This window comes from Rutidosis leptorrhynchoides, chromosome 3, assembly GCF_046630445.1.
Source record: "Rutidosis leptorrhynchoides isolate AG116_Rl617_1_P2 chromosome 3, CSIRO_AGI_Rlap_v1, whole genome shotgun sequence".
NCBI lineage: Eukaryota > Viridiplantae > Streptophyta > Magnoliopsida > Asterales > Asteraceae > Rutidosis > Rutidosis leptorrhynchoides.
The window spans coordinates 602,210,240-602,223,568 of record NC_092335.1 but is presented as its reverse complement, the minus strand read 5'-3'; the positions used below and the strand labels follow the sequence as shown (position 1 = coordinate 602,223,568).

The 13,329-nt window shown below is 30.4% G+C and overlaps 1 protein-coding gene across 1 annotated transcript; it reads right to left on the bottom strand.

Annotated features, from left to right (window-relative positions):
• Window positions 1-9,275: 9,275 nt before the first annotated feature.
• LOC139898832 (SEC12-like protein 2) lies at window positions 9,276-12,892 on the bottom strand. The gene is made up of 10 exons (XM_071881630.1): window positions 12,615-12,892; window positions 11,598-11,692; window positions 11,268-11,418; window positions 11,055-11,146; window positions 10,856-10,955; window positions 10,703-10,778; window positions 10,453-10,573; window positions 10,112-10,228; window positions 9,829-9,896; window positions 9,276-9,703 (listed from the first exon to the last, which is right to left on the bottom strand). Exons 1-10 carry the CDS (start codon window positions 12,867-12,869, stop codon window positions 9,624-9,626), a joined length of 1,155 nt encoding a protein of 384 aa, XP_071737731.1. The 5' UTR covers window positions 12,870-12,892; the 3' UTR covers window positions 9,276-9,623.
• Window positions 12,893-13,329: the final 437 nt, after the last annotated feature.

Genomic DNA, 13,329 nt, shown 5'->3' with positions numbered 1-13,329 from the left:
CTTCGTGAATATGATATGATATGAATTGAAAACAAGGGGGTGAGTGAGGGTTTTATAGGGGAATGGGGATGTAGGGTGTGATGGAGAGGGTGGGTTGGGGTGGGTTCGCAGATAAATTGATTTCATGATCTGGATACCAATTCGGATCTGGGTTTCAAGATCCGAATAAGATGTTTGTGTTGTCATCAAATGTTGAATTGAATCCTTCTTTTTAAGCACATGTTTTTAAGTACATGTTATTATTAAAAATATATATCGGTTTCATTATAAACTAGTTGGACGACCTGGCTTTGCGCCGGTTCTTCACCATTGATTAATATTAATTACATAGTTAATTATTGAGAAAGTAACTAATTATCATTTTTTGGTTTTATTTTTCGTTTTGTCGAGGAATGACCCAAAATAGTTATGTGATTGATTTGTAATAAGAGTGAAAATAATTATTCATCATTTTTTATTTTAGTTTTCGTCTTGTCGAGAGAAAAGACTCAAATGCTCAATCAATAAAGTGAAACGTACATCAACGATTGGTACAAATTATTTAATAAAATAGGAAAAACTATATATATATATATATATATATATATATATATATATATATATATATATATATTAACAATAAAATGGTTATTAAAAAATGAGTTACGTTGTTAATATGTAATAAGAAAAATAGTTAAACAATAATAAAGTGAAAAAATTATGTGATTGATTTAATAGTGATAATAATAATAGTGATAATAATAATAATAATAATAATAATAATAATAATAATAATAATAATAATAATAATAATAATAATAATAATAATAATAATAATAATAATAATAATAATAATGATGATGATGATGATGAATAGTTATTAGATATTAAAAATTATGTGGTCAATTTATAAAGAACAAGAAGCTTTATGGTTAAATTATTAAATGTGAGAAGTTTGTGGTAGCGTTTAAAAGTTATAAAGTTAACTATTATAAAGGGTGTGGTTGAATTATAAAAAATAAAAAGGTTGTGGTAAATTTATGAAGCTTATGAACTGCACTATTCATTTGGGGTCTGTCTTATAATAATAATAATAATAATAATAATAATAATAATAATGATGATGATGATGATGAATAGTTATTAGATATTAAAAATTATGTGGTCAATTTATAAAGAACAAGAAGCTTTATGGTTAAATTATTAAATGTGAGAAGTTTGTGGTAACGTTTAAAAGTTATAAAGTTAACTATTATAAAGGGTGTGGTTGAATTATAAAAAATAAAAAGGTTGTGGTGAATTTATGAAGCTTATGAACTGCACTATTCATTTGGGGTCTGTCTTGATGATGATGATGAATAGTTATTAGATATTAAAAATTATGTGGTAAATTTATAAAGAACAAGAAGCTTTATGGTTAAATTATTAAATGTGAGAAGTTTGTGGTAACGTTTAAAAGTTGTAAAGTTAACTATTATAAAGGGTGTGGTTGAATTGTAAAAAATAAAAAGGTTGTGGTGAATTTATGAAGCTTATGAACTGCACTATTCATTTGGGGTCTGTCTTTTAGATATATAGATAAATGTCTATTTTAATTTTTAATAGTTTTTTTTTTTTTTTTTTTTGACTTCCAATATTTTTGTTCATATAATATAATATTTGATGAAAATGATATGAATGAGTTATGCTTTAATTTATTAATTATGTTTTCTTTGATATAACTTGTATCAAGTATTATATAATCCAAATAAATAATTATATTTAAAGTCAAAGTTTAAAAAATGACGTTAAAAGTTAATATTAGACACTTTTGATGAGACGGAGTGAATAACAGATAAATTAATTTTTAATTTAACATTATCAATATACACAAAAAAATATTATTATTATTATTATTATTATTATTATTATTATTATTATTATATATTATTATTATTATTATTATTATTATTATTATTATTATTATTATTATTATTATTCTAAGTTTAAATAGAAAAAGAAATGCATGAAGTAAAGATAAGTGCAATATATAAATAATAAATAAATAAAAAGTAAATTGTACCGATAGTCTTTGAAGTTTATATAAAATTACATCAACCGTTCTTATCTTAATCAAATTACAACGATCGTTCTTAAATGATTTAGTAGTGCACGACGATCGTCCATTTAGCTTTAATGAAATTACATCAATCGTCTTTATATTTTAAAAAGTAAAATGATCGTCACTGACTTACTTACATTGATGGTCTCTGACTTAGCCAAATGTGTGTTAATAGGAGGGGTGATCAACACGTATTTTAAGTAAGCACGGATCACCAAATTACACCTTTAAGTAAGTAATGGACGATTGATATAGTTTTCAAAATATAAGGATGATTGTTAAAATATTTTGAAAACTAAAGGGATTAGCGGTGTAATTATTATAAGGAGAGTTGGTGTAATCTCATATAAACTACAAAGATTTTCGGTATAATTGGTTCATTTATAAATAACATTAAAAATAACATATGTTCCCAACTAAATAACAAAACATCATATATACCTTTATTAATATTTGAAAAATAACATACATACCAAACTAAATAACATAATATCAAATATGTCAATTATAAATACCAAAAATCTTAAATTTACCCATTTTATTAAAATAGTTAATAAACCTAAACCACAATAGTCAATCAACCCTAAATCATATAAAACTCTTAAAATTAAACATTACACCCTAAATCGTAAACTATAAATCCTAAAACATAAACTCTAAAACATAAATTGTAAACGGTAAACCCTAAATCATAAACCATATACAGCAAACTCTTAACCTTAAACCATAAAGCTAAACTATAAACATTACACTCTAAACCGTAAACCCTAAACCCTAAATATTTTTAAGGTTAAGGGTTTGAGGTATAGAGTTTGTTTTTTTTTTTTTTTTTTTAAACCGGTTTTGAGTATAGAATTCAAGGTTTATGATTTGGGGTTTTGGGTTTATGGTTTAGGATTTGGAGTTTAAGAGTTATCTAATTTTTTTGTATTAATGTGATTTAATGAAATCTTTTAGTGAAATGAGTAAACTTGAGGATATTTGATATTTGTTGGGTATGTGTGATATTTTTAAAGGTTACCATGAGGATATATGATGTTTTCCCAAATAAATAAATAAATAGAAGATGTGAATATTCTCTATTTGAAATTTGATACTCATAAGTTGATAAATAATAAATAAATAAATAAATAAAAACCTTTGAAACAATTCTAGCATTCTTATATCAGCCCGATATTTAAAAGATAAGTTACATGGAAACATTTAATTTAGTATTGTATTCATGTATCTTAAGGGTTAACAATTTTGTAAAAACATAATTATGCATTTTACATTGTTATTTTAAACAACAACAACAACACCCAATCTCACAATGTGTGGGGTATGAGGGAGGTGAGACGTAGACAATCCTTCCTCTATCCTAGAATAAAAAGAAGTCATTTCTCCACCCCGAGTGAAACACCCTAAAGAGTAGAGAAATTCTTCCCTCTCTCTGTTCGACGTATAAAGAGATTGCTTCCTGGAGGACCTCCGGCCAAAAAATATTAAAAAATCATAAAATAAAATAATAATAATACTAGTAAGATAAAAAATTTCATAATTGTATAATTATTTAGAAAAGATTAAAAAAATGTTTCATATGACAATGGTCTAAAAAGAATTTATAATTGTATAATTATTATTTAAAGTAGTTAAGAATTTGCGGTAAAGTACTTTTTTTTTTTTTTTTTTTTTGGGGGGTAATGGGTTATACCCAAAAAATAGTATGAATTTATTAATTTCTAAATCACAATTTTATAATTTATGATGTCACTAACTCATTAAATGTAGTCATCTAAATAAAACCGGGTAATTTTGTTAACCGAATAAATGTTTAATAACTAATTAAGTTATGACATTTCAAGGTAAATAATACGACTGAAATATTATAATAATTATGATTATGTGTTTATATGTGATTGTAAAGTAAAGTTATATTATATAGTAAAAAAATTTTGACTCGTAGTATTAATTTTTTTTGTTGTTGCAGAATATTCTGTTTTATTTACAATATCAAATTTGAGAATGCCGTCGGACTTTTTGTTGGCCTTTTTCTCATTTGTCAAAGTAATTAATTATATATAAGTATGTGTTTAAGTTTTGACTTTAAAATATTTATCTTTTTTTTTTTTTTTAACGAGGAACTCTCATGAACGAGTACATCGACTTTCTCATAGCAGGTAAACATTGTACTTCGGGAACCCAGGCGTTTTTTTTTTTTTTTTTTTTTTTTTGAACAGCAAATGCAATTTTATAAAGCCTCTAGTAAGTAACTAGAAGGCAAAAGAAAATAAAACATACAAATAGTAATTACAACGGCTTTGATAGCCAATTGTTCCAATTAACCTTGTCTCTACTTCTATAAAAAAAAACCCCCATAAATAAGAAGTAGACCGAATCAAGTCAAATAAATCATCTTTTCTTAACAACTCGTTATGAAAAACAACGCCGTTTCGATAATGCCATATGAACCAAAATAAAGCAGCAACGATGGAATATATTCGACATTTTAAATCAATCGGCCCGGCCCAATTTTCAAACCATGAGATCCAAGTAGTCCAGTTAGAAAACCCTGGTATACCAATGTCGCACCATATTCTTATCTTACGCCATAAAAATTGAGCTAAATCGCATTCAAAAAACAAATGCTGAGTCGATTCAACCTCACCATTACAGATCGGACATAAGAGATTTTGGATGATGATGATACCTCAGTGATGAAGATTGGAGCGTGTAGGAAGACGTTCCCGAGCAATTCTCCACTGTAAGATATTGATTTTAATTGGTAATCCTTTACACCATCTTGTTTTCTGATTATATGAAGGAAGAATTTGATTATGATGTCTTGTTTTACTGACTATGAAAGTATCCAAGTTTTCAATCGACCATTTAAACGTATCATTCCCTTCATTGAGGGTGAATTCGGATAGAAGATTCAAAAGAGTTGATAAACTTTGTTCATTTCTTCCTCCAATTGATTCACGATTCCAGACCCAAACCCAATTACCATCAATATATTTTTCATTGATTGTACAGTGTTTATCGCCAGCGATATGATATAATCTGTTGAATCTATGCTTTTAAGGACCATCATTTAACCAATTATCCACCCAAAAGAGAGTTGAAGCACCATTCTTCACTCTATTAATAATAGGATTATGGGGGATAATATTAGATTGTTGAGCTTTGTTGTAGATTTTTATCAAATTTATCCATAGTCCGTTTCTGAAACCAGTGATATTGTCTAAAGCAGCTCACTGACCATAAATGAAAGATATCACTTGTCTCCAAAAGTGATTTGGTTGTGTATAAAACCTCCAAACCCATTTAAACATCAAAGCTAAGTTAAATGCTTCCAAACTCCCAATTTCAAGACCGCCTTTTTCAAAAGAAGGGAGGATTGATTCCCATTTGATCCAAGACATTTTCTTAACCTCTTCATCGCTACCCCAAAAAATGCACTTCTTAGACCTTCAAGCATTTGAAGCACTTTTTTCGGACACTTAAAAATCGAAAGATAGTAAATTCCAATACTCCCTAGAACCGATTTTATCAACGTTAATCTTCCTCCATAAGAAAGCATTCTAGCTTTCCACATAAATAATTTTTTTTCTTCTGAATTTAGCAATTAAAGGATTCCAAACGTTATCTCGATACCAGGTAAAGTACATTCCACTACCTTAAACACGCGCGCACACACACACACACACATATATACCGAAATATAAGGATTCGCCCTAAAAATTTAATTGACAAAATGCCCTCGCAAAGCGCAAGTGGGCGCGACTCATAAATTTGCATTGTTTTTCCGAGGAAATTCAAGTCCCGGTCTGAGACTTAAATGCATGATCGTGACAACACGTGTCGCACGACATCTTTGCGATTGACCATCTTTTATGGGTCGTGCGTACGAGTCGCATTGCTCGCAAGGTCTTCCTTGTGAGTTATCTGAACGTTATATATTATTTGTTACTTTATGATCATTTATTCATTATTTTCTTATCATTTGTTGTTCCGTAATAACCCGAGTGCTTGAATAAAAATATAATAGGATACACACGTTTAATACACATTGTAGAATGGCTTTGAAATTATAAATGGAACAACAACACTTGAAACAAAATTATCCCGTGAACGAAGTTGATGGACCATATGTAGAGAAAAGATTTGGACGCACGTAAAACGTGGTTGTAAGTTCAGAACCATCTTTGTAGAAGACCTTCACCAAGTTCTTCTTGATAATGTTAAGACAACGATATGATGAATATCAAGGCTGAAATACATAAGCATTTTGGAGTATGATAACACATCAAACATATATATCGTTGACCTCTTCAAGGATTTTGTGATGAATCAATCATGGGATAGAACATGTAGTACCCTTTAACACAACTTTAAGATCACCCAGTTCATTTTGAACAAAAGACTTGATAACACCAACCACCTTATCGATTTTTCCTTTTTTCAAACAAGTAGGTATTGCTTCTAAATTCGACCCTGCTTCATTTAAAACACAAGCAAAATGTCACCATCGGGATATGATTGATTATTTAACTTTAGTGTATAATTGAAAAACCACGATTGATTATTACCACCTTCATGATACGCCCAGTGTATCGCAGAAAGCTACAGAAATTGTTTAAAACTATCATCATATGATGCCTCTTCAATATCTTCCCTTATAAATTCTTGTGTAGCCCTTAAATATTCGGCCTGGTTATGTTAAACCTGGCTTCTCCGACGAAAAGTCGTCTGAAGAACACTCGTTGGACCTGGAATAATTGTATATAAGTTCGACGTACTCATGATGACATTTTGAAACTGGAGGTGGTGATGGCGGGGGTGGTGTTACGGTTCGAGGTTGAGATTCAAATGAACTATCGAACATTGGAAACAATTTAGAGGAATTGGCTTCAGGAATATTTGCAAGAAAATCCCTAACATCTTCCATTTTCAATGTGTAGAGTTTTATTTTAGCATGTGCGGAAATGTAGAAGTAGTGAAAATGTATACATTTAATAAGTAATAACATTATCCAAAAGAATCCACAATATCTAAAACATGTCAGAAAATCTTATCCGAAATATCTGATCCAGGCGCAAGTCCAATGTCATTATTTACGAACCTTGCGACCATATGACATGAAATATAAGAAGGTGACAACTTGAAAAAGGTAACCCTAAAAGAAGAATATTTGTGTTTTTTTTTTTCAAATTAAATGTTCGTAGGTCAATATATTTAAAATGATAAAACTTTATACCATAAAATGTAAATCTTTTCCTTAAAACGTGATCTTATCATGAAATTCATGCGCATAGTCGCTAGTGTCGCAAGTCCAAATCTTGCGACTGGATCATAAGCATGTAACGGATAAGATTTTTAGATTAGATTTTCGTAAATTTTCTTTAGATAACGTTTTTACCTATATAAATATATACTACATAATTACTCAGTTGTTTGCACCCAAATTCGCATCTTTCTTTCTCTCATACATACGTTGCTCATTTGAAATGTCTTCTCGTGATATTCCTTTGAGGGCTATCTTATCTGGAAGTTGTCAATTAATCGATTCGAACCGCATCAGACATTGTTTTAAATACCTTATGCATACGTGTGGGAATTGAAGCGTCCATATTTCTGGCCTATTAAATCTTGTTTGTACAGTGTCAAGATACCTTGAGGCATAAGTTAAGGCTTCATCTGCAACATACCCCTTGGCAATAAAACCTTCCGGCCTAGCTTTATTCATGACACAAATTTTCAACTTTTTAATGTATCTTTCAAATGAATACATCCACCTCATATACACAGGTCCGCCTTGAATAGCTTCTTCCAGCAAATACATAACCAAATGAATCATTAGGTCAAAAACTGACGGAGGAAATATTTGCAACAAACATATTTAGGAGAAAAACTTTATCACAAATATTATTCAGTTGATCATATGTTGATTTTGTTGATTCTCACCTGGATTATTATGTTATAACGAGTTACTCCGTCTTGTCGAGATGCTTGAAATTATTTTCCTTGAGTTCGTATGTTTGAGGTGTTACATTGAATTCACTTCGTAGAAGTAGGCAAAAAGTATCATTTTTTCCAAACATTCCTAGTAACGATCCTTACTGTGAACTTCAAGGTTCTATGTATATTTTCAAGGTAGATTCTTTTTATTTTATTTTGTTATTGTCACCAACATTTTGTGATTATGTTGTACACTTTGATATAATAGATATGAATATTTAGGAGTGTTGCCATGTTCTCCGCAATTTGCTAGAAAGGATAGAATAATTCGTATCCCAAGAGCTATAACTTGGACTCTAGAAAACATAAGGTCGTGAAGTTTGCTAAAGAGTATATGTTAGTATCTCTCTTAATTGACTAGACCCCGAGGTCTATTGTAAATTACATAGTAAATAACCTAGAACCTGTTACGACTTGAATACAATCCTTTGTAACAATACAAACATCAAAGGGATGTGCATGATGCAAGGCTTAGTACATATATGAAAGTTGTTGATCTTATCCAGAATAACCAATGGAATTGTGTTGCAATGGTTAGATAGTCCTAATCTTCTTGTTGATGTTATAGATAGTGGTTTGGGTTACCAATGATAAGAAGAAAGTGGAATTCTCTACAATACAAGCTTGGGATGATTTAAAAATCAATAATCCAAAAGTTGAATGGAGTCACATAGTCTGGTATAATCAAGCTATTCCTAGTCATATTTATTTTATGGATGGACATAAAAATTATTGTAATATAAGCTCACACATAAAAAAAATCATTGGTATAATCAAGCTATTCCTAGTCATGCATTTATTTTATAGATGGCCATAAAAAATTATTGTAATATAAGCTCACACATAAACGATCATTGGTATAATCAAGCTATTCCTAGTCATGTATTTATTTTATAGATGGCCATAAAAAAATTAATGTAATATAAGCTTACACATAAAAAATTATTGGTATAATCAAAGCTATTCCTAGTCATTTACACATATGATAACTTCTCAAATTGACAAGTATTGTAATATAAGCTTTTGAACAAGAAGCTTTTACAAATTTCAAGTATTGTAATTGTAATAACCTTCATTTTAGAGACCCAAGTAAATATCACTTAACAATACTTGTCATTATAAATGATAACTTTTCAAATTAACAAGTACTGTAATATAAGCTTATGAACAAGAAGCTTTTATAAATTTCAAAAGATGAACATGAAAACAATATCAAACTTCAAAAAAGTATACATATAAAATAAAAACAGAAAACCCTTCATTGAAGCAGCCATTGAAAAAGGGTTCAAATCACACCTAAGAATATATATATTTTTGCACGATCTACGCAATTACAATAATAAAGGTATGTGCTCATTCTGACAATATATTATATAAGCAGCCATTGAAGGGGCTTGGACCACGGCAACTGATAATCGGCACAGCCCATGATGCCCCCGACAGTAGGACAACCAAGCTCCATCACATGGTATGGGTCAAGCGTTTGCTCTATTGTAAGGGTACACACAAATGTTTAGTAATTTAAGGTCAAAGTTGGGATGTTTTATAGAAGATAACCTTCTGTTTTTGCATAATATAAAGCTGCAGCAAGTAAAATGAACAGTAAAATCCATATGTTAAATCCTGCAAAAAACAAAATAAAATATGATGCAAGTGATATGAGAATAACCCATTCAAAAATAGATTATTTAAACGTAAACCTAAATATTTGACAGTAAAAAAGGGTATAAATGACATTTCACATGTACCATTTTTCTTAATTTCTTGAGTTTTTGTCACCCTTGCACTTGCATCAAGCGAGGCAGACGCCAGAGCTCTGCAATAAAACAAGTTTCATCAAGATATCAGAAGCAGAAACAAAACATAGGACAAAACCTAATTAAAAAAGAAGTTTGTTTGGCAGGTTTATTTCATCATTTGATGAATGTTCGCTTGCTTTTACTCCGTGTATAAAGTTCATTTTTTCACCAAAAAAAAAGAAAAAGAAAAAAAAACAGAAGCACAAACAGAAATTTAAGAGAGGGAACCGACCTTGAATCTTGTGAGAATGCTAGTGCTGTTACAAGGCCCATATGTGCTTTCTTTACTACAGTATGCACCTTCATATTATTAGCATTCAAAATATACACGTCTCCTTGAATTGTACCGCTGTCGAAAAAAGATTAAAAATTGGTAACTTTAGATGCCAGGTTTAGAAAATTACATAGTGCCCATGATTTACGATTCAATAACACAAATCTAATCCCTTTATTTATAAGGATTACAAGGCATTTTTGGTTATTTACGAGATGATTGTGTCTTTACACTAAGGTAATAGAATGTAACTAAACATAGAATAGATTTATATAAAAACGTTAATAATTAACCCTTACGTTGCAAGAAACTTGCCATCATCTGATACACTGAAAGCAGAAATTGGGTCTCGGACTATATACTTTGAGCTTATTCGTTTCCATGATGTGGCGTTCCACTTCACAATACTCCCTCCTCGGTCTACCCAATTTAAAAAAATATATATTAAATTTAGTTAGTTAATTTTAAATAAATGATAAAACAAAAAGAACTGATACTGAAAAAAGCATGAAATCATAGGATTAAGTTTAAGAGGCAGAAGAAATGCACCTCGCATTGCAGTGACATATAGAACTGGATCATTCATACTGTTTTGCGAATATCTACAAAATCCAAACACCTCATCCTGAAAGAAAAAAACATATAAATAGATTTACTATAATTTCAAAATCATGCAATAAAATGTACCAGATCAATTCTTACATTTTGTTTGGCTAAAGAAGCTTTTAGTGTTGATGATGACAGATCCCAAACTCTGACAGGGCCACCGTTTCCAACCGAAACAAGAAATCTCCCATCAGGGCTGCAACACATATTAAAACAGTTAACATAAGTTACCATTGTTGACTGTCGTTGACCGACGTTGACTGATGTTGACCAAACAAAAATTATGATCACAAACCTGAAATCTAAACTCTTTACAGATGCATGAGCATCAGATAAGTCAACGAGCGATTCCATACTAGGCCACTTGAATGCCCTCAACTTTCCATCCTGTACTGCACAATAATCCCGTAGTTAAAAACCATATAATTAATTATACACCAAAAAGACAAATCTTTACATATTAACTAAGTTGAATTGAGGTACAGGGTATGTGAAAGACGGGCCCTACCTCACCACCTAGGGCAAGTAAAGAACCATCAAGGCTAAAAGTAATTGCCAACTGCTGTCCAATATGCTCTAGATCATAAAGGACTTTTTCCGACTGCTTTAGACCCAACGTAATATTATCTTCGTTCTTGGTTGTTTCCCATTCAAACCATCTACAGACATATATATATATATATATATATATATATATATATATATATATATATATATATATATATATATATATATATATATATATATATATTATAAACCTCTAATTTGCTTTGTATATAAATTTATCTGGAAAAACATTTAGGAATTATGGTACTTGTTGAGTTTGATAATTAAGTACCTGCAACTCTTTGGCAATGAACATATTACACCCTCACCACCTGGATGAACAGCCATTCTATAGGGAAGGTCAGTATCGGTTCCAAGTTTGCTCACCTGTAATCGGTATTCATAATTCATAATATTAAATAAAAAAGAAAAAAAACTAGTCACAAAAAAATGCACTATCAACTTAAAACATTGCAATAGAGTAGAGGTCCATAATATAAGAGCAAGTTATTTTCTGATTGTAGTTTCACTTTCAATTCTACAAAGATGTACGTATCTTTGATGTTAATACTTCAATTCTACAAAGTTTAATAAATTAAAATGCATAACTTTTCTTAACTATCATTTTAAACTGATCCATCATTACATTCTTTGACTAAGCAGGTTGCTTTCTGCACCGAATCAAAACTCGAAGTTTAAATTTGCTCAACCTAGATCACTCTTACAGCCAGAAGGTAGATTCTCTTAAATTTGTTCAATCTTAATGCTCTCACTCTTAAGTTAATTCTTACTAATACATATCATTTTAAACCAATCAATTATTGCATTCTTTGACTACGCAGGATCACCATCTATGCCTACTTTTCTCTACAGTTATTGTAATACTAAAACTATACAAAACCTGCACACCATCTTTGACACAAGTAATGAGCTAGAACTATAAGAGTGCTCCCAACCAAGACATGCTTTCTCCCGAGGACTAGCCGCCACATCAGCACCACATCAGCAGGACTAAACACTACCAACCATGACATACTCCCTCAAATAAATTGGGACCCACTTATATTATTTAATTAAAGAATGTACAAGTTTTAATACTACTAGTACAATAAATAACTACATATGCTCCGTCCTCAAAAATTTCACAAAAGGGCTAACACAAGGACTAACAGGAGGACTAGCCGATGCCAATGGCGTCCTCCGGGGCTAAGGTGTGGACGGAGAGCAAGACACAACCAATGGGAGCAGCTCGTTTTTGATAAGATAAAAACTGAAAACAACAAAAATAAATAAAAGTATAGTAACTTACAGGTTGATCAGAGAGCGAATTCGATAGAGAATCGAATTGTGTAACCACAAGAGCATTAGGTATTCCACTTCGACCTTCACCACCACCACCACCAAAAATCACAAATTTCTTCTCATTTTCAATTTCATTCTTATCTTTTTCATTTGTATCACACGATCTGAATGCAGTTTGAGGAACAAATGAAGCACCGTAAAAAGGAACACCGTATTTCTTACAATTCGCCATTAATTCTGCATCGTTATTCTTTTTCCCCATCTTCAAACCCTAACTGAAACCTCAATTGAATATATTTGAAAGAACCCTAAATTTGATCATGAAACGGTTGAACGGTTGAAGATTTGGATTTAGATTTGGATTGAAATGTAGGTTTTACGAAAAGATTGATAGTTACTTGCGATTAAATAATTTGAAAAGGGTGTATTGACATCGAATCGAATATTGTCGTAAGTACACCATTATGCGATTAGATCGAATTTGGATTGCATCTTCGTAAAGGGATACCATAAATAAATATTTAAATCAGATGTTTTCCCCATTCTATAATTTTTACATATAGACAATCACCTTAAATAATAGTTTACAATAGCAATTCCGTTGACAATGCAGTCAAAATAAGATACATGGTGATGATTTGGTGAATGCAACGTTTCCTTGAAAAATATGTCATGTAAGACTTCATGCACATAGCTTGTCTAACATATAAGTAAACAGTGGA

Excerpts from the sequence above, each read along its gene's own strand:
- LOC139898832 (XM_071881630.1), bottom strand. The coding sequence starts at position 12,869 with ATGGGGAAAAAGAATAACGATGCAGAATTAATGGCGAATTGTAAGAAA. Across the intron at positions 11,147-11,267 it reads TACTTGCCCTAGGTGGTGAG|GATGGAAAGTTGAGGGCATT; the intron begins GTAGGGCCCGTC and ends TGTGCAGTACAG. Across the intron at positions 10,574-10,702 it reads ATATGTCACTGCAATGCGAG|ACCGAGGAGGGAGTATTGTG; the intron begins GTGCATTTCTTC and ends TAAATTGGGTAG.